This window comes from Synchiropus splendidus, chromosome 11 (assembly GCF_027744825.2).
Source record: "Synchiropus splendidus isolate RoL2022-P1 chromosome 11, RoL_Sspl_1.0, whole genome shotgun sequence".
NCBI lineage: Eukaryota > Metazoa > Chordata > Actinopteri > Syngnathiformes > Callionymidae > Synchiropus > Synchiropus splendidus.
Genome location: NC_071344.1, coordinates 5,722,417 through 5,744,588, shown reverse-complemented (window position 1 = coordinate 5,744,588; position 22,172 = coordinate 5,722,417). Strand labels below are relative to the sequence as shown.

The following is a 22,172-nucleotide window of genomic DNA, read 5'->3' as shown; positions in this document are numbered from 1 at the left end:
CAAGTCACATCTGGATTTCAAAAAGATGCATGTCCTGTGGTTTCCGATCGCATCTGTCTTGTGGGCATCACCACCCAGACATGGGCGGGAGGAATGTGGGTTTAGCAGGAGGTAGGGGTGAAGAGGTCAGGCGGGGCCTCAACAGCCGTCACGTAATGTGAAACATTTTGACAATCACTCTGTGGCAAATAAATAAATAAACAGAGACAAAATTATTTTGGAAAAGTAATGTTTTATTGGCAGCATTTCACAGTTGGTATGAAGACAGTGCGCAGTTTGAGCTTCTTAGAGTTCTCAGATGATATCTGGAAAAATCTGATATAAAGATAACATTTTGAAAAATAACACCCCCCAAGATTCCTATTGTCCATCTGGCCGAGAAGTAAATCAAATCACGTTGAACTCTGGCCCGCTGTGATGAAGGCTCAAGAGGAAGTCTTTGTTTAAGACAGCTTTTCCTCCACAGAGTCAGAATGTGTCTCGCTCCGCTCACTTGGCAGTCGGCTCAGCAGCAGACGCTTTTGAAAGCTGAGTGGACTCAATGGAGTGAAATAGACAGTGAAATGTGCTTTACTTCATGATCAAGTCTCACTTTGGAATTAATATGATTTGGGGGGGGATTATTCACAAAGGGGTCAGCATCATACTGCAGCTTTTCAATCGTTCGTGCAGAGCTGACTTGACTTTTCGGACCCCACGGGTCAGATAAATGCCTCCTGCGCTCATTTACCAGCGTGACTATTGTGACAATTGTGACAGTTACACAAGGAAACACATCTTATGACTCACCGAAAAATAATGGGAAAAAAATCATGAGAAATATAAGTACAAAAACTGCATTCAATTAACTGTAGCAGATAAAATAAATATTTATGAAATCAAGACATATATTACTATGAAAAACAAATATGAATACTACAACTTTAGAGGTTAAAATGTCGTCCATATATTATATTCGCAAAACAAATATGATTATAAATGCAATTGTTAAAGTTTAAAATATTATTGGTGTGGCCCATGTGGGGAGCACACAGGAGCTGTCCAAGGACCCCCCCTGGGCCACATCAATGCCACGGTCCGGCCTTCACGTTTGGATAATATTCCATAAAAGTCTAAAAATACAGAAGTAACGCTCACTTCTGCTGTGACCAATGTGATAAGCGCCGCCATTTGCCGTACCGTCCAAGGCCAATGGAACAATAGGACATTTCCAACATTAAAAAAAAACACAAAGACATTTTGTCACCGAGATAAAGTCACAATGATAATGGAGCCATAAATAAAAGTACTAATGGTGTTAGGTACAGTATGAATAGAGGAGAAACAAGTGGTGGAACGTCAGATGAGTGGAACACATTCACAAGAAAAATAGCATTATTTAAAAAAAAAAAAATGTCCTTCATTGTAAAAGAGACTGGTTGTAAGTACAGAACGACAGTAAAAAAAACATTGCTCTAAATGAAGCAGAACTTTGGCTTATTCAACGTGAATGTAGTTCTTTCACCCACAACTATCAGGCGTCAGAGAGCCACAGCATCACAACCACAAAAGCAAGGTGACAGTGGAAAGGAAAGGATATAAATAAACACGTGCGTGTCCTGCCATGGATCTTATATCACCTATATTTGAATGTAGCCTCCGTTTTGGCCCATACGCAACTGTAAGCAATTATTAGATTTGACAGTGGGTCTAAATATGATCTCTCCGATGACATCAACAACTGCCAAAATATCCCACGCGCCTCTGCTGGAGTTCCCGCTGCCCTCTGTTCAGAACACAACAGGAGACAAAGACAGGGGCAGAGTTAAAACACGCTCCTTGAAGTGAAGTCACGGGCTCAAACACTAAAACACAGAGACAAGGAAATACACAAACCAGTGAGAGGACAACAATCTGTTGAAGTGCAGACGGAGAAAGTGAATTAGCACTTTGGAAAGAAACTGTAGCCAGCGCCCGTGTCACAGTTCCACTCTTTTATTCTGTCGTGCACTGCTTCAAATGGCATGAACTTCCTGCTCAGTGCAAGTCCACAAATGAAAGAGGTTTTCATTTGTTTATGTCAGGTCAGACCCAGACTTCTCCCTCCCTAGAAATCAATTCCTGACCCTCCAGGGTAACCAGGTTTAAATACAATACAAATGAAAATAGTATTTTGTGGAACAACTGTCCTCATATTTTTCATCTCAGGCCAGATGTGACCTGCAGGGTTTGAGCTTGAGATAAAACGGCCAGTCGATGGACAAGTAACAAAAGAAAAATGTTAAATTCAAGGCCCATATTGGTGCTAGCTCCACTTGATATTCTTAGTAGTACAAGTATCGTGTAGGTTGATGTAGCGCATATACAGTGAGGTGGATTACTGTACGTCATCACTCACTATCAGTACGACAAATGGAAATATTTTTTCATAGCCGATGTCCAAAACATTCCTCAGGAGAAGTTGGACAACATGATCACAATGTTTGTGCAAAAACTATCATAAATTGATTTGGTAAAAGTTACTGTAAGAAAAAAAATACTTTTCACTTAGTGACAAAAATGAGTGTCATGTGAAGGACTAGAAGTGAGAGTGTTAGGTACTTCTGTAAGTGTGTATATCGACTGTGAACATCTATCTAGCGAATCAAACTCAAGTCCCAGCGGACACAACCACCCGTCAAGTCATTTCATACGAGTTTTCACACATTGTAGGTTTGAAATAAACAATTCTAAACACATCAAAACCTACAAAATCTCCAGTGATATTTTCACCGACTAAGATATACCAATGATAAAGGACAATGGATGCAGACAGAAGGGAACTAGATGAAAGATGGGAGACAGGAAGGATGTTTGAGTGGTGGTGAAGGAGGACAGGTCATGTTTTTGGACATGAAACACAGCAGTGCTTTACGCTCAACTTAGCCTCCGGGTGACTTATGATGCCTTATGTTTCCACATCTATTGCGGGCAAAAGACTGGCGATAGATATACATGAAGTTCCCCTCCCAGTCTGAAATTTCAGCCCGGTGCATGACTGTGTTTGACAGCCTGGATCTGTCTTACACGACTGCAGCTTGAGGATCTCAGAGCATCCTGAAGAATTAGTATGTTGTACTCCGAAAGGCAGCATGTCAGACTTAAGCTCACTCACATTATTTAAACTCTTTTTTTATCTTTCATCCCAGAACGATCCACATAAGGAATGTGCTTTTTTTTTCTCTCATCCCCGGCCATTAAATCACCAGCTCCCTGCTGACGGCGCTCACTTCCAAAACAAGATTACCGTGAGGAGCTTCTGCCCAAAAGAGGTATCCATTTCACGAGATATCCCTGTTATAGAGGCAAGGATTGTATGTGATTTTTGTTATCTCCACCTGACCTCACAGGCTTAACCTCCAAAATCTGCCCGCTTAAACATGCCAGAAATGTTTGGGGACCCCGCAACAAAAACAAGCCGAGCGAATCTTATTACGGGGAAGTGGGCACGAGGCTTTATTTTCAAAACGGAAGGTCTAAAATTACACGCCTGCTTCGGTACAATTGGATTAAACGCAGAACATTCAATTCTCTGAATTTGCCTTTTTTGAAACTGCAACTATATCGATGGCAGAGATCTGCCACACAAGGCTGTGTGACCACGATGTCGGCAGCCTCTCTCCCAACAAGAGGCCGGCGGCCCACTGCAGGAAGACGCTGTATCCATAAATGTAAACAAGGACATGTTTCATCTTCAGTCAGGACCACTTGAGAGCTTTTATTGGCCTTCAGGAGGGTTGAGTCGGAGCATCGTCCTCAGAGCATTTTACCATAAACTACAGGCAAGAATGTACTTAGCCACAGCTGAGTGACAAGTTAACACAGACTCATAGGGAACCCAATTATGTCTGAGCCAGCAGAAATGCAGCACTTTAAAGGATGGTTTTGGACTTGCTGTGGCTCACTGGTTATCAGTTACACCCTGTTTATCTTCATCAAACCCTTTATAGATAAGAGACCCCAGTTTCCACTAGAGCAATCGGACTATTGACAACTTAGGAACAGCCACGCTTCTCAACTGAGCGCGTCCAGGGCCAAATCTTACACATATTTCAGCTTGAAACATTTCTGCTTGCATAAACATGGCGCACAGAAACAGAAACTCACACTGATGGGGATGTTTGGAGTCCAGTGAATGGTTGTTTTCAAAGTACATATCAGCCATTCGAGGGTCTGCGGGCTCTTAATGGTTTTCATGAGTCACGCTCACAGTGTATCTTTGTGAGCACAGAAACCGTTCCTGCCAGCTGACGTGACTTTGACAGGATGGTAGTGAGCCATAGAAGAGACATGCTGAACCAACTACAAGGCATGGGAGGAGCCTACTGGCCCACATGAGTCGGTGGAATGCCTGAAGAAGACAGCCATTCAGTTGGCTGGAAAAACACATTTGAAGGTTTTATTCAAAGTAACGCCATGTGTACACCAAGGAAATACACAGTTATTTCCATACGTTTTTCCCTCCTGTTCACATGATTTTGCATTTGTATGGCACAGTTAAGATGCTGCTCAAAAGCATAGTGATGTTGACTTTATAGAAAACAGTGTGCACAAGGTTATTATTGAAAACACACAACTTTTTAACCTCAAAATTTTCTCACTCACTGTAGCACAAATAAAAATAAAACACATAAGGTGGGAGACTGCTATATAAAAATCATCATAATACAGCTTTGGTCACACTTAAGCAGCACATTAGCATGTAATGGAGGATTCTAAAGTACTTATTAATGTCTTGTTAAGTCTAATACTACTTCTTACCCAGGCGTGGTCACCAAAGGTTCACTATAATGGCATCATAATTTCAGTTTATTCCCCATAAATAAGCAAAAATGTGTTCATTAATAGTTGATATGTGTTCCAACCTAAAGTGTTAGTAAACCTTTTAAAATAATATTTAAACAGGACCCTTCAGAAGACTGTTCACTAAGTGTTTTACAGAGAGCACAGTAACATAAACAAGAAGTTTTGAGTGTCATCCACTCGGATATAAACCCATGGAGACCATTACCGTTACACTTTTAAAGGTGGTGGTACATGTGGTGTTTGGGATCTCCTCGTTCGAGTCTGAACTTTTGGGAAACTAGCAAGGACTTGCTCGAGGATCCTCTATTCTGACTGGCTTTTCGAGGACCAGAATTTCCATGTACTTGTGTCTGAGATGGACTTTGAAAGTTCTTAATAAAATATTGAAGTCTGTTCTTAACTGGACCGGGTGCTAATGCAGTGAAGGTGAATTTAGGGAAATGTGCTTCTACCTGTTAGAACTGAGTTTTGAATCAAAATGAATTTGTTTGCAGGGATAATTTTTCGCTGATGGTCTGACGGACTGGACTGGGTTTTTAGCAGTTAGGAGGAAATGTGCCTCAGCCATAAAACTGGTGACATCATCAAGACACGCTAGAACTGCAGCAGAGTATCCTTCAAGGGCAAATCTGCGTGTCAGTGGACGTCACTTCTGCACCTGAAGAAGAGCCACGTTCACGCCAGGGCCTTGTTCTTTTAACTCCTGCCTGCAGGAGAGCCAAGAGGAACCTCTGGACTGAGTTCAACTAATGCAAAGTTTATAAAAACAAAAGCGACTTTCTGCTTCTCCGACCTCCCCACAGTTCACAGGGCTTGTATTGTTGATTTAAAAAACATCACCTCAAATGAAACTCATTGTTTTCATGCACAACCTTGACAGGAAGACACTCGGCACACGTTCAAGTCAATATAGGTATTTGGATGAGAGCAGAAGAGGTCAGGGCTGTGATCGTGGCTCGCTTCCAACAGAGGACACTAGCTGAAGCAGAGCGAAACGATGACGGTAGCTCTCTCCTACGCTCCTTCATTACAACACAAAACAGAGGTCAGACGCCGCAAGCCAACACTTCCAACAGGGAGTCTGCAACAGAACAAATACCTGTTGCTGTCAATCTCACCGCTGAAAAAGACAATCATTTAAGACAAGATGAGGAGAGGCCAGACCAATAAGAGTGGCTCCGTGACGCATTGAATTTGGCTCACGTGGTGCTGATAAAGAGCCGGCCTTGTTATTGTAGCCTTTGTATGCCAGAGCTGGCGCTGAGTCAGCCAAAGATCACGCCAGTCAATATGAACCATAGAAGGACAACTCTGAACAAACATGCGATACATCTCCAACCAGAAATCAATCTGTGCTCAGGGCAAATATTCAGAGGATATGAGTCAGATCTCAGCTGAGGAGGATCCTATTGTGAAGTCACTCACCGCATACATTTCAGCTACACTCATTTTGGATATATATTTTCTAAGAATTCACCCACAAAACAAACAAAAAGTATTACGTACAGTAACATAAACCCGCTGTTAGTGGGTAAAGTACGGCCCTTTGCATGAGGTCAGAGCAAATGTACAATTTGCATTATAAATGAGACTCAGTTTTCTTTTTTCTTTCTGAATTAGTTTCTTCTGTTTTTGAGCCTGAAAATAAAAAAAAATGCATATGAATATTGAAGAAAATGCCTTTTAATAAGTGCCATATTAAAAATGTGTAGATTTTAGAGTTCAGTTGCCATGATTATTTATGATTTATTCATTAACAATTCCAGTCTTTTGGTTAGTCACAGGAAAGAATGTGGGAAACTGAGCTGCCTGCTATATTGTGATGATGTATATATAATTTAGGTCAACAAACAATATGAGATTCAAATAAGAAAATGAATCAACAAGCGGCCCTTCCCCGAATAAATGAGAGTTTTATGGACTTGCATTGTTTAAGCAGGAAATGTTTTCAAATTGTCAGGTCTCTCCCCTTCTGAAACTCTTGGATAAAGGCTTGTTGGATTCCTTGTCCTTCTCGGAGTTTTAAGGTCGAAGCGCGTCGTGTGCGCTTGTTGCGCACATCGCGAGTCGGTCAGCCTCCAGCAGGTCTGCTGGTGGAGGAGAGGACTGCTGCTCACTTGTGCTCAGAGCCCCCTGGAGAGCGGAGGAAGCAGCGGGAGCGCGCGGCGAGAGAGGGGCGCTGCGCTGCTGTGGAGCCATGAGGACTTGAGCCGTGTGGAAACTTGTGATTTGCGCAGCGGTGAGTCGCACTTACTGGTGATCCCGACCCTGCTATGGAGGACCCCCTGACTCAAAATGAGTGTGAGCACTGACAATGTCACTAACTTGTGGAAAAATGGCTCCTTGGAACCCGAGGGGACTGCGCTCTCCAACTTCACCAACAGCTCCGGGGGGAACGGGACGGACTGCAGCGAGGTGGACCTCAGCCGCGCCATCCCGCTCGGGCTGGTTCTGGCGGCTTTCATCGTGTTCGCCATCGCGGGGAACATCCTGGTCATCCTGTCGGTGGTGTGCAACAGGCACCTGCGGACGCCGACCAACTACTTCATCATCAACCTGGCGATCGCAGACTTGCTGCTGGGCACCACGGTGCTGCCGGTGTCGGCCACCCTGGAGATCCTGAACCGCTGGGTGTTCGGCAGGATTTTCTGCGACATCTGGGCTGCGGTGGACGTGCTGTGCTGCACCGCGTCCATCATGAGCCTGTGCGTCATTTCCATTGACCGTTACATCGGCGTGAGTTACCCGCTGCAGTACCCGGGCATCGTGACGGAGAAGCGCGCGCTGCTGGCCATGCTCGGGGTCTGGGTGCTGTCCGTGGTCATCTCCATCGGACCTCTGCTGGGCTGGAAGCAGCCGCCGTCTCCGGACCACAACGTGTGCTTCATCACCGAGGAGCCGTTTTACGCGCTCTTCTCCTCGCTGGGCTCCTTCTACATCCCGCTGGTGGTCATCCTCTCCATGTACTGCCGCGTCTACATCGTGGCCAAGCGGACCACCAAGAACCTGGAGGCCGGAGTGATGCGGGAGAGGATGAACTCCGGCGAGCTGACGCTCAGGATCCACAAGGGGTCACAGGTCACCGAGGACCCGGCCAGCGCCAAGAGCCGGGCCCACCAGACACGGAGTTCTCTCACTGTGAAACTTCTGAAATTCTCCAGAGAGAAGAAAGCTGCCAAAACTTTGGGAGTAGTGGTGGGCATGTTTACACTCTGCTGGCTGCCCTTCTTCGTGGCTCTACCCATAGGTAGGTACCGACTCGGCATGACTCGGTGAAGTGCTATTCTCACAAGTAAACACAAAAAACTTATAAAGTGGAGAGTGTAGAGTTGATAGTGTTGACATTTCTGTAGTGCAGTATAACACAGTAGCTGCTCACACAGTGCCAAAGAAGGGGAAGAGAGTCGGAGTATGGTGGACTCCATAAACCATAAAAAGTTATACATTTCTAGTATATATTTTTATCAATAGACACAACATTTTTAGAAACATCTGGTGAAACAGATCTAAAACAGATTTCAATATACGCTAATAATGTCTCAATGTCATTTACAATTAAATTAATTTAGCTGCAAATAATTGTTGTGTGAGTGGGAAAGTACAAAAAAAAAAGAAAACGAAATGAAAATAAAAAAGTCTAACGTCAAGAGGGAAAGAAAAAAAAGTGGACCCAGGGCTGCACTTTGCACGTCTGCAGTACAGAACAGGACACAGTTTCCATGTCTGTATGATGTGGTGTGGTAAACTATTGAACATTGTAGTCCACTGTCTTCCGGCAGAAGTCACGTTTAGACAAAGAGTATTTCTCAGCCTAGTTTATGTTTCAATTCACGTGATTCACAGCCTAAAAGTGTTGACGTAGTTTACATAAAACAATCCAAACTTACTGTTATTTCCTGTCATTTTGTAGGATCACGTGACACAGGCGTTACGTCATAGTGGGGTGTGATGTCTGTTCTGGTCTACACTGACAACAGTTGCGCGACTCTTTAGTGTGAATGCTACGTGGCTAAAGACCTGCCTAAAAAAAAAAAAAAAGGATTCTGTTTTCAGGACTGAACCCTATTGAGCTCTTCAAAATGGCGTCCGCAGGCATGAACTGTGAATGCAAAACTGCAATCTCAGTGTAGGTTTGAGGTAAACCTGCCATCCCGCCCCAGCTACAACAGGTCGGTTTGAAACGAACATTGGTTCTTTCTTCAATGTCTCTCGTGTTCACTTAGTTAATTAGCGTCACAGACGTTATTATGCTCATAAACCGTGGGCGGTAAGAAGCTGGCGTGTGGTGAATTGTATCTGCTGGCTGGCACCGGAGCAGCCTTTAAGGTGTGGAACTGCCGTGTTCATTTGACATCACTGACGCCTGAATCTCTCCAGTGAAGAGATGAGTGGTAGATGCGGCTGCTCTGCACTTTATTTGGTGACACAGACAGTCGTTTCCTTCTCTAGTCGCTCACTGTTCATGACATGGCTGCGGAGCCTTGTGTAGCAGCCCGGCACATGAAGGCACCTGCATCACACCAGCACTCTGCAGCCAGTTCAATGAAAGTCAATCCACGGCGCCCAAAGTTGCAGCGGCAACTGCTGCCGATCTTATCAGTACACAACCACAGACCATTTCAAAGACCCTGATGACGCTATGAGTTGCTGATGAATATTCCTATGTAATTTATTCAATTACAAAAGGCCTAATTAAAAGGGGCGGACATGTTTTATGAACTAATAAATAACTTGTCATGTTGTTAAGTGGCAGTAAACAGGGCAAATAAATCCTCCATCTTAACTGTTTGCTTGGCATCATCACATTTTTTTTCTTACTAAGTAGATGTAGCAGGACGTTGTAAAGTTCAAGTGTGGTCTGGGGGCCTCGTGTGGTCCTTTCTTATTCCAGCCCTGATGCCAGCGTTGCTTCTGAGCCCATGTTGATCTGTAGATCTGTCACATAGATCTGGCTTCTAGTCGTTTGTTTGATGTATAACTTCCTCTTTAAATTCATCGTCATCCTCCCAAGCAATGAATACTTTTTCCATTATTAGTAGTAGTTTGCATTATATGTTATATTTAAATATGAATAGTCTTTATTGAAAATATTCAGTTGTCCTCAATCCAGCATCTGTTGTTATATATTTATGTAGTAGAGGTAATGTTCATTCATTAGTTTGTTTGAAACCAGAATAGCTCAAAAATAAATTCATATATTTTTATTCAACCGTAGATGCATCTAGATCAGACCTGGGCAAAGTGCGGCCCGGGGGCCAAATGCGGCCCTTTGACTGTATTTATGTGGCCCTCCTGGAGTCAGAGCAAAACTATAAAACTGACATTGTTGTTGTCTCTGACATTTTGTCTTATGGATTGTTTTTTGTTTATTATGATGTAACTGAAACATAACCTTCTTGTTTAATTATTTTTTCTAAATCTTCTCTCGTGGCTATTTTAGGAGCATTTCTGTCCCTTAAGTAAATTTTGAAATGTATGAGCCACATTGACAATCTTTAAATGGAATGTGGTTTAAATTAAATAAAACACAACAAACCAACAGTTTCTATGCATTTTTACAGTGTAGATTCATAATCACACATGATTTTTATTTTCTATTTTCTCTTGTCCTCCTCTCTTTGTGTTTGACGGCCCTTCTCAACGGTCACAATATATAACCCGGCCCCTTGGGAAATTTAATTGCCCACCTCTGATCTAGATTGACAAAGGTTCTGAAGGTTTTCACCTCCCATTAGTGCGATTTGTCTTCCCGCCCTCCGTGTGTGTCGTCGCAGTATAGCGCCACCCCCACCTCCTGTCCGGTTGAGGTCATTGCAGTCACTGATATTTCAAATGGGGATTGTATAAATAAAAAAAAATGTAAAAACAAAAAAACAAAGTTGGATCCCAGTCTTAAACATCAAATATAGTTGGTTCATAATGCGCCTTTGCATTATATTTTAAGTGTTTAATAGAGTTAATGCTGCAAATATTTATCTTTTCCTCAAAATAATTTAGATTTCATCTCTAAAATGTATCCTTTATATGACTCCATGTGTAGCCAACACCCAAATTGTTGCAGTAAAATCATTATTATTCACCTGTATTCACTGCTGATAATCTGTCACTTTGAAGTCATCGTTCCTTCACCAGCCATGACAGCCCATGTTCATGCTCTTAAACCAACAGTAAACAAATGAACCCATGAGCCCTGGAAGCATCCAAACAACAGATGAACCTCACAATTAGCTCCACAGTAAAAGAGTGCTCGACTAGTCCTGTGTTACCGTGTGGATTAGCGTTTCATAAATGGACATGCGTGTATTGTCCAAGGATGGTGGTGGCTGTGAGCTACACTCCTCACCTTGTCAGATGGACAGACACACATTCTCAGCGGAGGCTGGATCAGTATGGCCGGGCACATGGGGATTATTTACTACGTAGTTCCACATCGCAGAGCGTGAAGTATAGAGATGGAGGGCTCTGCTGTTTGGGAGGGGGGTGGGGTGTTTACGCAAGGCTGATCGACAAAGTGCCAAGAGACTCCCACGAGAGCGTTTGTGTGCGTAATCCTCCAGTTGAATCATGACAAGGCTCGGTTCTGTTTCATGCCTCCATTTTTCTTCTTTTAAAAAACATTCAGATTGGCAGAATTCATTTAACAGAGTGAGACCTCTCTGTATGTGAAGCTATAGGAGGGTAAAACGCTGCGGTTTCGTGGCCCAGTTGAAGTTTCTCTCCTAATTTCCTTTGAACTTGTTGATCAGAGTGTTGATCTGCTCCCTGGCTATTCAATAGTTTCCACCCAGCGCCTGGGATTTCCTGTCTCACAGCTTTTTTCTGCGCTCAAACTGCGTGTGCAAGTTCACTTAGGTCAGTTTCATGAGTCACACATGAGAAGCTCAATGGTTTCACCACTTAGCAAAACCTTCATTTCTGTTCTTTACGACAAAAATATCCATTGTGAAATTCCCACTACTATTTATCTCAGCTTCTCTCTTGTAGTGTAAGATTCTGTTGAAGTTCATTGGTTCGGGTCCAGTGTTTTAGTTTGGCCGGACCTCCTCAACTGGCTTCTCTGCATGTGGAGGAGCAGTTCTACGCTGAGTCTCCCACGGATGGCCGAGCATTTCATCCTAACTTTGAGTCTAAACACTGGTATTAGCAGCTTGTACTGGTGACTGCAGTATTACATTTGAAAAGCTGAAGGACGTTTCTGTGTGGGCCTCTTTACTTTGCTGGCTGCCCCCACGACCTGACCTCAGCTAGAATGAGTGGATGCTTCAACAGAGGAAGGGATGAAATGATGTCTTTTTCAAATTCTCCACCTCAAATCTGCTCTGACATAAATGGTCAGTGTGCGTTCTTAAACCCCGAAAACTCCTTTTACAGGTAGAATTCTTTCACCATTTACTCTGAGAATATCAACTACACAAACTCCGGAGCTGTAAACATCATCTCAGGCTGGAACCTAATGTTGCACTTGGAAATATTTTTGGACAAAAAGCAGCTCACTAATTCAAATCCAACCAAAGTGTTTGACAGGTAGGGCGACATAGAAACGTGCTGTTGTTCCATGACACATTCTTGAGTCGTGATATCGAAAATGTTGTGTCATTTTTCATATTATGAGCCAAAACACAAAAACGGACAATGAAAGCTGCACTTGTTGACTCACTCAGTTTTTACATTTCTGTGAGTATAATGGTGTTTAAAGTACTGCCACACGAGTGTGGGTCTGATACGATCATAAGATCCTGGTGAAGAAAGAGCCAAGCCAAAGGCAAGACGTCGGATGGATAAGGCATGTCGATGGAAAGGGAAGCTAGTGAGTCAAGGACGTCTGAATGAGCACATCAACGCAGCAGGATCATTTGAAGCACCTCATACTGCAGAAAACTGGGAAGATGAGGACGTATATAGGAGGAAAAATAAAATGCTGTTGAGCAATAACCCAAAAATGATTGAGCATATGCCACCACAAACAAGCTGCACTGACCTTGTTAGCGGCCAGATGGATCTGGAAGTGAGGGGTTTTTTTTCAGTCGCGGCGAAGTGACTCAGGTCGACAGAGCAGCAGGTGGCATCTCGAAGCAGCAGAGACTGAGACAGACAGGAAAGTTCAAGAGAAACTTTGCTGCGGAAGCTAATGTAGGGAGGTGGCCGACAACCACGGTGGTGTGTTCGTGCGTGCGGTTGAGAGGGAGCCATTAAGAGTTTCTTCTTCGCTAATGCTATTCTAATTCTAGGTAAATGTCATGTTTTTAAAGGTCAACTTTGATATAGCCGTGCAGCGGAGATCAACTCATCTTCCGATAAATTACATAAAGAGCTACTTGTGTTGTGCACTGGACACACAGCAGCGAACATCCTGTGGTATTCTAAGTGTTTAATAGAGTTAACGCCGCAAATATGCATCATGTATGTAATAAGAATAACAATAATATTTACCTGTTTATCTTTTCATCAAGAAGATTTCTTCTCTAAAATTTACCCCTTATATGACTCGCATTTGTAGCTAACATGAAAAAATGTTGCAGTATGTTCTTTGTAGTCACCTGTCCTTCATGTATAGACGACCAACCATAACAGTCCATGTTCAATGAACCTGAACATCCTGTAAAAACTCTCCTTTAACTCAACGCTCCCTCCAAACGTGAGGGAAAGTGAAAGCAAACTTCACCCAGGCGCGCGGCGGAGCGGCCACTGCTCTGCTCTGGGGGCTAATTGAAACGACTTTTGAAGGGTGGGGGTAATGAGAATTGGACGTGTGAGGCAGGACAAAAGCAAATGAGGCCACGCCGCTCCGCCACGGGGCAGCTCCTGTGAAAGGGTGGTTTCATGAGATGTCAAGCCAATCTGCCCAGAATAGCATCACGCCATGGAAACGTGGAGTGTCATCGGGCCCCGCAATAGCGCCACTGTCCTTTTCTATCAAGACTTAATAAAGGTAATTACAGGTGTGTGTCAGCGTCGGCGTGGGGTGCACGCGCATCGCCTCCTCCAATTAGGCTGAATAACAGGATGCCTTGTTTTGGCTGAGACGTTTCATGGTGGAGGTGTATCTGTTTTCAGGAAGGAGGTGCAGAGTTTTCTCCTAGCAGAAGAGGGCAAGGCTGCAACAATGAAGCTGGCGGGGTTATCTGCACGCCATTGTCTGACCGCCGAGCGCTCACATCCTCTCGGCACAAACACTGCCCCAGACAGGCACGTTCAACAGGCCGCATGTCTGGCACCAGGAAGCATCAGGTGGTTTGCTCACCAGGCTAAACTCAAAGGCACCTCTTGCCATGTGAGGCAGGGTTATATCTTAGAAGATAAAAAGTGACAAGCAGATCAAAGATCTTCATTTATGATCTTCTAGATGGCATCAACCCTTGGAAATAGCGTGTGAAAGCACCAGCGACTGTGAACCATTCATCGGCAGCGGGTAAAGACGAGGGGCTCTCAGGCGACATTCCCTGGTTCCCTCGGAGTCTGGCAACAGGCGCGCGCACGTTGGACCGATGCACACTGTTGCATCACGTCCCATTCTTCAAATCGGTGGACGTTTTGTTTGCTGCTTGTCTTTATCAAAGTTATTAGTTGTCTCCCTCCAGACACAAATTGCACCGTGGTTTTGAGCTTGACAAGAATATTTAATAGAGACATTCATAAGACGTGACAGTCATTGTCTGGAAGCTTTCAGGCAAGCTGGATGTGGCCTGGAAAAGAAAGTGGCCCGTCATGTCTGAAATTGCTGAAACCTTCTTTAGGGTTTTCGCGCTTTGCAGCAGTGCTGAGCCAAGTTTGAATGGTCAAAGGTGACCATCGGAAAGAGCCTCATGTGGTACAGATGAAACTATTGGAACATCCCTGTGGTCTGTAGAGTGAGCTCCAACATGACTCACCTGGTACGGCGAAACTGTGAGTGGTTCTTCATCAGGAGCTGAAGCTATTTCCTCTTCTTCTTCCTTCCTTCCTTCCTTCCATGCTCTATAGATTAAAAAAATCGTTTTAAGGTCAGATGTATATTTATATTTTTTAATCTGCCAAGTTCTAATGCAAAAGATGCACCGCAACTGAGGAAGCGTGGTTTCATGTTGCTGCTTCCAACAACTAGCCTTAATGTCAAGTCAGAGGGCAGAAGACTTTGCTAGTTTCACTGAATTTGGTCATTTGAGGTTGGTCTGGAGTTGTTTCTTTAGACTGTGATATGTGTATCTAAGACTGCACTGCTCCAGACGGTGAAGAAAACCTGCACAATTTTCTCTTGTTTGCAACAAAGTTGTGTTCGTGTAATCAGCGTAGTTTTCTGTTCCCATCTGAGTCAACCTCAGTACAATAACACCGTTATGGTTCATAACCAGGTCTAAAGATCGAGCTGAATTCCCATAATTTTACGGTTTCGGTTGTTCAACCCTTGGCTGGGTTAATATCTGCATCGTGTCTGATGCAGGGAACCTCTGGATGGCATCCCAGAACTGGAAACTTTACAGATATTTGGATTGAAAATACCTACGCACCGCCAAGTCCAGTTTTCCCCTAAATTGAATAAATCTTGGAGAGCTCAGCAAACAGTAGATTTGGCTTGATTCATTCATTTATCCTTTGTGAGTTTTTCAATGCCCCTTTTACAGCGAGTCAAGTGGCCAGGAAGGGAAGCCGTTCCCTTTTTTGGGGTGAACACGTTGATGTAGTGCAGCAGAATAAGCTTCTAGACAAACCGATGACACTCTGTTCTTCTGTGTCGCAGGGTCTTTCAACCAGGACCTGCGTCCGCCTGATCTTCTCTTCAAAGTGATATTTTGGCTGGGCTACTTCAACAGCTGCCTGAACCCCATCATCTACCCGTGTTACAACCGCGAGTTCAAGCTGGCCTTCATCCGCATCCTCCGCTGCCAGTGGCAGCAGCGCAAGCGACCCGGGTGGAGGGCCTACAACTACCGCTCCTCCAACTTCAGCGCATCCGGACACTCCCGCAAAGGCTCGGCCGATCACAACTCCACCTGTTTGAACGGCAGCCAGCGGACCCTCCCCTCCTCGGCCAGTCCCAGCCCCAGCTACCTGAGCAAGGGTCTACCTCCCTGTCCGGAGGGGGAGCCGCTCTACATCTGGGGAGGCAGCACCCCCAGCCCTTCTACCCCCAGCCTGCTGCCCGGCAGCCACATGGACTGCCCTCAAGGATCCCTCAGAGGGGACTTGAGGAGAGTCAAACCCACGGAGGACGCTCCCGCCAGCGTGTTCTCTTTCTCCTTCGCCAGAATCAAAGGCGAAGGTGGCAGGAACAAAGACTGCATCATCCCAGACGACAAAGTGTGACAGTCAGGAAATAAATGGCCTTGCAGAATGTTAGGACATGAAGGACGTCACCGGTGAGCTGCGTTCGCTGTCTGTCTTCAGTCAGTCGCTGTTGTTACTGGTGAGCGGAAGATTACAGAGTCGTGCTGCTGTTTCCGGTGTATTTGTCCAGTTAAAGTGTGTCCGTGCTTGACATTGATTTTACTTTAATGAAAGTTAAGACACAAGTTTCTGCACTGGTAAAAAAAAATAAATAAACAAAGTCCCAGTGCATGTGTTTTGATTCAATGGAGAAACTTTTTTTTCATCACCTCAATATACTGAAAGTCTGTATATTAGATGTGTAAAGTGTATGATGTGAATACAGTCACTTATTTGTCACTAGATATCACTACGGTATGTTGTGGAAAATAAAGTATAACCTGCTTTGTTTGCTGTGCTGAAGTTGAAAAGTCAGTGGGTGATTGATATTAAAAATGGCATTAGTACTTGACTGAAGGTCTTTCTTGGGAATAAACACCTGCTGCGATGCTGTCTGCATGAGAAACATCCGCATAGCTACATGTTGCCCACATGAGTGACAAATAAATGCCCAAAGTTTCTGTTCTGATATTTAAAGGGTTTGGCTGTCAGTGTGTGTTTAATACACTTTTATCATTACATTTTATTTGTGCATATTTTTTACTGTCCAAAACATGCTATGACATTGAAATTTATCTTAATAACGTGATCAGCTTGGGCTAAAACAGGCAGAAACTGGACATTTTGGCGATTCAAGCCACTGAAATACATCGACTGCCATGCACCTGTGGTAGTAAATATATTGTTTTACTTATGTGTCGAAGGTTTTCTAATTCGTTCCCTGGTTCTGGCACCCTCTTGTTCGAGTCCCCAGCGGGTTTGTGGGGTGTAGACGCTCCATGTTACTACCGCCACCTGCTGACTGATTGTGCTCATTGCACGCTGACTATAACTCACTAAGCTTTTTTGTCAATGTCAGTGAGGATCACACCAACTGGGAAAGTGCTTCAGAACATGCATAATATCCATTTATAAAATATAGTGTGTATGGCAGGTGAGAGGTTAGTGGTTGTCTAGATCATATATTGTCTGGCTGGGCGTTTCATTTATTTATTTATTTATTTTTTAGCAGTATGATTTGGTGAATTATAGATTTTAAAAGTAACGTAAAAACACATTTTCTGTATAATGTTGTGCCAAGAGATACAGTTATCCTGTCAGACATTTTATTGATATAGAATAAATAGCAACTATACATTTATTTTTCGATTTTTCCTTTTTCTTTTTTCCTTTTTTTTCTATGTGTTTACTAGTGTCATTTTTTGTGCATATTTATTTTTCCATTTATTGAAACAAAATGATGCACATTTTAATTATAGATTTTTTAAATAAATATTTGGTATTTTTGTTGGATATGTGATTTTATGTCCAATCGTTTAAAAAAATCTTCTCTTTCTTTCCTCCTGTGAAAAACATGGCAGTCTTTGAGTTCACTGTGTGTGGACTACAGTTGTCCACCGGATCTAGTTGTAGACTGCAGTCACCTCAAACCCCTGCCTCTGTCTCAACAAGCTGTGGGGCTGGTAAAGTTCTCACCTTATTTAAAAGTAAAACGGCAAGAATTAATATTTTCTTCTGATAAGTCGAGGAAACTCTTAGTAGACAAAGGCAGGAAGTCCCAACTTAAAGTAACACTGGAAACCAACGATCAAGTGAAAGACAAGACTGTGACCGACAACAACAGAGAGATGGCCGTTTCTTTCTGTGATGCCTTGCCAAAGTCTCTCTCCCATGTTCCCTGCAGACTGAAAAAATTAGACAGTCATTCCCTCCCACCAATTGCTCTCTCTGCGCACAGCGCTGACCGTCCTTTATTTTACATGCGCAGCCACTTGCTGGCAGCCGAGTAAACAAACCCAGTACTGTTGCCTGCATGACAACGCTAACTACGGCCTCACGTTGAAGAACAAACACCCATTTTCAATGCGCTGACAGCCCAGCTGAAGTTTATCCTCCAGTCATGGCTGTAGCAGTGTAAACAAAATTGGAGTCAAGCCAGGAAATAAATCACTGCAGCACATTACAATCACATCAGGACGGCGCGAGAAAGGCTTATTAAATGAAGTTTGGTCCCAGTGAAGAGATTCAGAGCCACATAAGGGCGCTCTGGTAGGGTCCCACCAAAGGACACCAATCTATTCCTACAGTCAGAGAGAAGCGGCAGATGGCTCCTTCATGGTTCCTGTCAGGGAATCTCACACCTCAGACAATCACAGACTTTGACGCTCCATGGCAGCGCATCAATTTTGTATTCAAGCGCTGTTGTGAAAGTCTGTCATCTGGTTTTGCCTTCACGTCCTACATCTCTGTCATCACGACTGACACTGTTGCTTCTTCAGAGGAGTCCTGCAGACAGCAGCTATTGTTTTCGTGGAGACAATACCCAACTTCTTGGGTTCAGCAACAAAGTGAGGGAAATCTCTTTTAAAAATCTACACACAATTCCATCCTCGCAGAGACTTTATTAAGAAACCATTTCAGAAAGATATCGACAGCATTTTTGCATCATCTTTACATCTCTTCTGGCTTTGGCCTGTAGTGAAGATTTTCTGGCTGCAAATCTGAGGTTTCACTTATAACAACGTAATAACTACTTTTCCATCTCCATCTTATTTTATTGTTACTTTCATTATAATCTCAGCCATCAGTCTAAATATGCTCACAGATGCCCTTCCTCAATTGGTTTCTACATTGAAACACAAGAATATTTCAATTCCATCAAACATTCCACCAAACAAAAAGCACAAAAATTAATAATTCAATTTAAAATCTTCATTGAAATCATTTTACCCGCTAGCTTAATATGTATATTTTATTTTACATCCTATTTTATTTATTTATTTTTATCGTCATTTTCATTTATATGTTGTTATGTATGATACTTATATCGTATGATATCGTCCATCCACATACACCTGTACAGTGATTTGACATTGTAACGGGCGTGTTCATGAGTGTGTGTTTCATTTTGGCAATAAAAAACAACAAACTCTGTGACCAGGAAGCACGTGTGGTTGGTAAAGCGCTGCTCTCTTGATAATGCTGACATCTAGTGGCCGGAATGACAGCTGCCGTTATCACAGACACCTGTCTAGAATCATTGAAAATTCAGGGTCCGGGGTCACACGGGGGGTCACAGCCGCCAGATCTATCCTCAAACAATCCTTAAAAAACCCACCAAGGTGAGTATTAAAACTACACATCATGGAGGTGCTGGTCATAATGGAGCTTCAAGCGATTGCGTTCCTTTTGGTTTCCTCTCTCCGGTTCTCAACTCACAATCGTTTTGATTGTGGTCGATGAGTTCACCAGAGGTGGTGCGAAAACAACATAGAAATGCAGTGATAATTCCGTCGGATGCGACGGCAGCAAAGAAACGTGTGTGAGCTCCATGGTCAAGGTGAGGTTTTAACCACACGTCCATTTGTACTTCAGACTGGAGACTTTCTTTTTCCACTGTGGATTCATTCTTCTAACAAACAAAAGCACAGGAAGATAAAAGAGAGTTGAATTTGGACAAGTAACATCTGTAGCCAACTGTTGGAACTGTTTCATGTGCAGCGTTTTAAGTCCTCTTGTTGATCTTTCTGGGAAACGAGTGGCTGTTTATGCACTGGCACGAGAACAATGACTGTCATCTGTGTCAATACACCAACATGCTTGAATGTCACATGTTGAGGTACGTGTGGGAGGAGCTGAGGAGACATGACACAGACGCTCAGAAGAAGAGTGTTCTCCTCTGGTTACACCCTTTTTTATCAGTCAAGTGAACGGAGACCCAACTCCTCATTTCATCATGGCTTTCTCTGGGAAGTATGAGCTGGAGAGTCAGGAGAACTACGAACAGTTTCTGGAAGCCACAGGTATCAGATCCACTTCAGGAAAACTGTGAGTAAAATTTGAACCGGGCTGTTGAGGGTTCTCTCTTCCAGGGCTGAGCGACGCCAAAACGGATTGCAAAGTGATCACAGAGGTGGTTCAAGATGGCAATGTCTTCTCCTGGACTCAAAGTATTCCCACATGGTCCTGGACAAATAACTTCACTGTGGGTCAGGAGTGCGAGCTGGTGACAATGACAGGCACCAAATTCACAGTGAGTAGAAACCACGGCATGTTACCGTTGTGAACGCCAATGATGCTCAGCTATTGGACTGACAGGCTCCGGTCAACATGGAGGAAGGAAAGCTGTCCATACAGTTCCCTGACTACCACCTGACAGCTTACATCGAGAAAGGCAAGCTAGTCATGGTGAGGCGCACTCATCCACTCCCTCTGCTCTCAGCACAGACCTCATCTGAGGAACTTTCTGAACCTCTTTTCCGTAGACTTGCGTAACCAGAGAGAAGGGCGTGACTTTCACCCGAGTCAGCAGACCGATCTGACGCTGCGAGACTGTACACGTTTCAAGGATGGAAAAATGAGCTGCTCACGATTTTTGGCTGATGCCAGACAGACAGTAAGAAGTGAAACCAACAACTTCCCAATATGTCAAAACCCTTTGGCCTTTGACCACAGGAGCTTTTGGTGCCATGTTTTTAAAAAATAAAACTCAGGTTTCTCAATGTAAACGTTTTGACTACTTCATTCCTTAACAGTGAACCACATGGCGGATCACCTGCTCTTTCTTTCTTTTCCAAATGGATCGGAAAAGGAAGCTGCACTTTAGCTGTTTATATTTGCTTTTTCAAACTGCTGGATAAATGATGGGGATGCCACACCCTCTGAGGCTGAGCCTCAAACATGACCTAAGCGTGCCACACTTTACCTCGGTGGATCTTCTCTTCCTGACCCAGAATTGTCGACTTCTTTTTCACCACCACTTCACACTTGATCAAGGAAGGCAGAGTGAGAGCTGTGGGCAGATACGCCTGAGATGGTGATGATGCAACAAGGAGTTCATTGTGCTACTGAAAGAGAGAAACAAACAGGAGCCAGTTGGAATCTAACTTTCTGAAGAAAGAGGCTTCACCGTCAAGACGCCTCTCATACCCTCAGTAAAGAGTCGCGTCATCCTGTTCCGCTCCATCAAACACGCGTGCAGTTTCGGTGCACGACTTTCTTTTAGGAAGATGCGTGCGAGTAACTCTGTAGCCACTGAGTGGCGCTGTCGCTCCTCTGTTATACAAACTGTTCCAAAAAAAAAGGTGAGGAAAATTGAATCTATTGCTTTAGATACGTTTTTCTACACGCACTAACAGCGAGTGATAGTAAAATAAAACTAAAACGAAATTCAAATATAGCCAATGCGGAATGACGGAATAAGCCCTGAGCGTTTAAATTTTCAAGGGATAGTTTTTCTTTTCTTTTAATGCCGATCGTGTTTAAGGTGGAGCGACAGCGTTGGAGGAATAATGGCGGCAAACCGCTGTATTGATAACACACCGTAGAAGAAGTCACAGATGGATCATACTATGAATGCACATCAGAGAGTTAAATCATCAAAATGGGGAACATCATTTAAGTCACAGCAACTTTGAACTCAGCAACTTGAAATTATGTACTTTTTTTAAATTTATGTTTCATAATCGTCGCCATTTAAGAATTAATTTTACTTTATTGGCAGAATGACACAATTGCAAACGCAAAGACGCAACTCACCTGTGAGCGGGACCATTGTTTTCATACAAAGCACACTGTTAAACATAATATAAAAAAAAAAAAAGGACAGGCATCACTTATTCAAAGCCGTGGCTCCTAACTTAGAAGTGATGGAATGCTGACTGAGTGGGGAAGTATGCTGCATTCCAGTGAGCTCATGAGGTGGAACTGGGACCTTGGAATGTCAACATGCTTGCGTTGACATGTTAAGAATCACAAGGTGTTTATTTATTGCCAAGTGCCACAGGATGCTAGAGCCAGTGCCCCAAAGTGCAAGACTAGGGGCCTGACACTAAATTAGTTCCATGTAACTACAGTGTGTTTTCCGGAGGCACCATTTGTGAAAGGTAAAGTGAAGAGCCACCTGGGACTCAGTAATGCCCGGTGTATCTTCAGGAAGCCATGAATTT

The 22,172-nt window shown here is 43.6% G+C and overlaps 2 protein-coding genes across 2 annotated transcripts; both read left to right on the top strand.

The window, feature by feature from the left end:
• The first annotated feature begins 6,919 nt into the window (after positions 1-6,919).
• Positions 6,920-17,439, top strand: LOC128767667 (alpha-1A adrenergic receptor-like). Its single transcript, XM_053879871.1, has 2 exons — positions 6,920-8,071; positions 15,539-17,439. The coding sequence occupies exons 1-2, from the start codon at positions 7,120-7,122 to the stop codon at positions 16,102-16,104; spliced, it is 1,518 nt and encodes a 505-aa protein (XP_053735846.1). The 5' UTR covers positions 6,920-7,119; the 3' UTR covers positions 16,105-17,439.
• Positions 17,440-19,891: 2,452 nt separating this feature from the next.
• Positions 19,892-20,726, top strand: LOC128767668 (gastrotropin-like). Its single transcript, XM_053879872.1, has 4 exons — positions 19,892-20,027; positions 20,097-20,257; positions 20,323-20,412; positions 20,490-20,726. Exons 1-4 carry the CDS (start codon positions 19,961-19,963, stop codon positions 20,544-20,546), a joined length of 375 nt encoding a protein of 124 aa, XP_053735847.1. The 5' UTR covers positions 19,892-19,960; the 3' UTR covers positions 20,547-20,726.
• Positions 20,727-22,172: the final 1,446 nt, after the last annotated feature.

Excerpts from the sequence above, each read along its gene's own strand:
- LOC128767668 (XM_053879872.1), top strand. The coding sequence starts at position 19,961 with ATGGCTTTCTCTGGGAAGTATGAGCTGGAGAGTCAGGAGAACTACGAA. Across the intron at positions 20,258-20,322 it reads TGACAGGCACCAAATTCACA|GCTCCGGTCAACATGGAGGA; the intron begins GTGAGTAGAAAC and ends TTGGACTGACAG. Across the intron at positions 20,413-20,489 it reads AGAAAGGCAAGCTAGTCATG|ACTTGCGTAACCAGAGAGAA; the intron begins GTGAGGCGCACT and ends TCTTTTCCGTAG.
- LOC128767667 (XM_053879871.1), top strand. The coding sequence starts at position 7,120 with ATGAGTGTGAGCACTGACAATGTCACTAACTTGTGGAAAAATGGCTCC. Across the intron at positions 8,072-15,538 it reads CTTCGTGGCTCTACCCATAG|GGTCTTTCAACCAGGACCTG; the intron begins GTAGGTACCGAC and ends TCTGTGTCGCAG.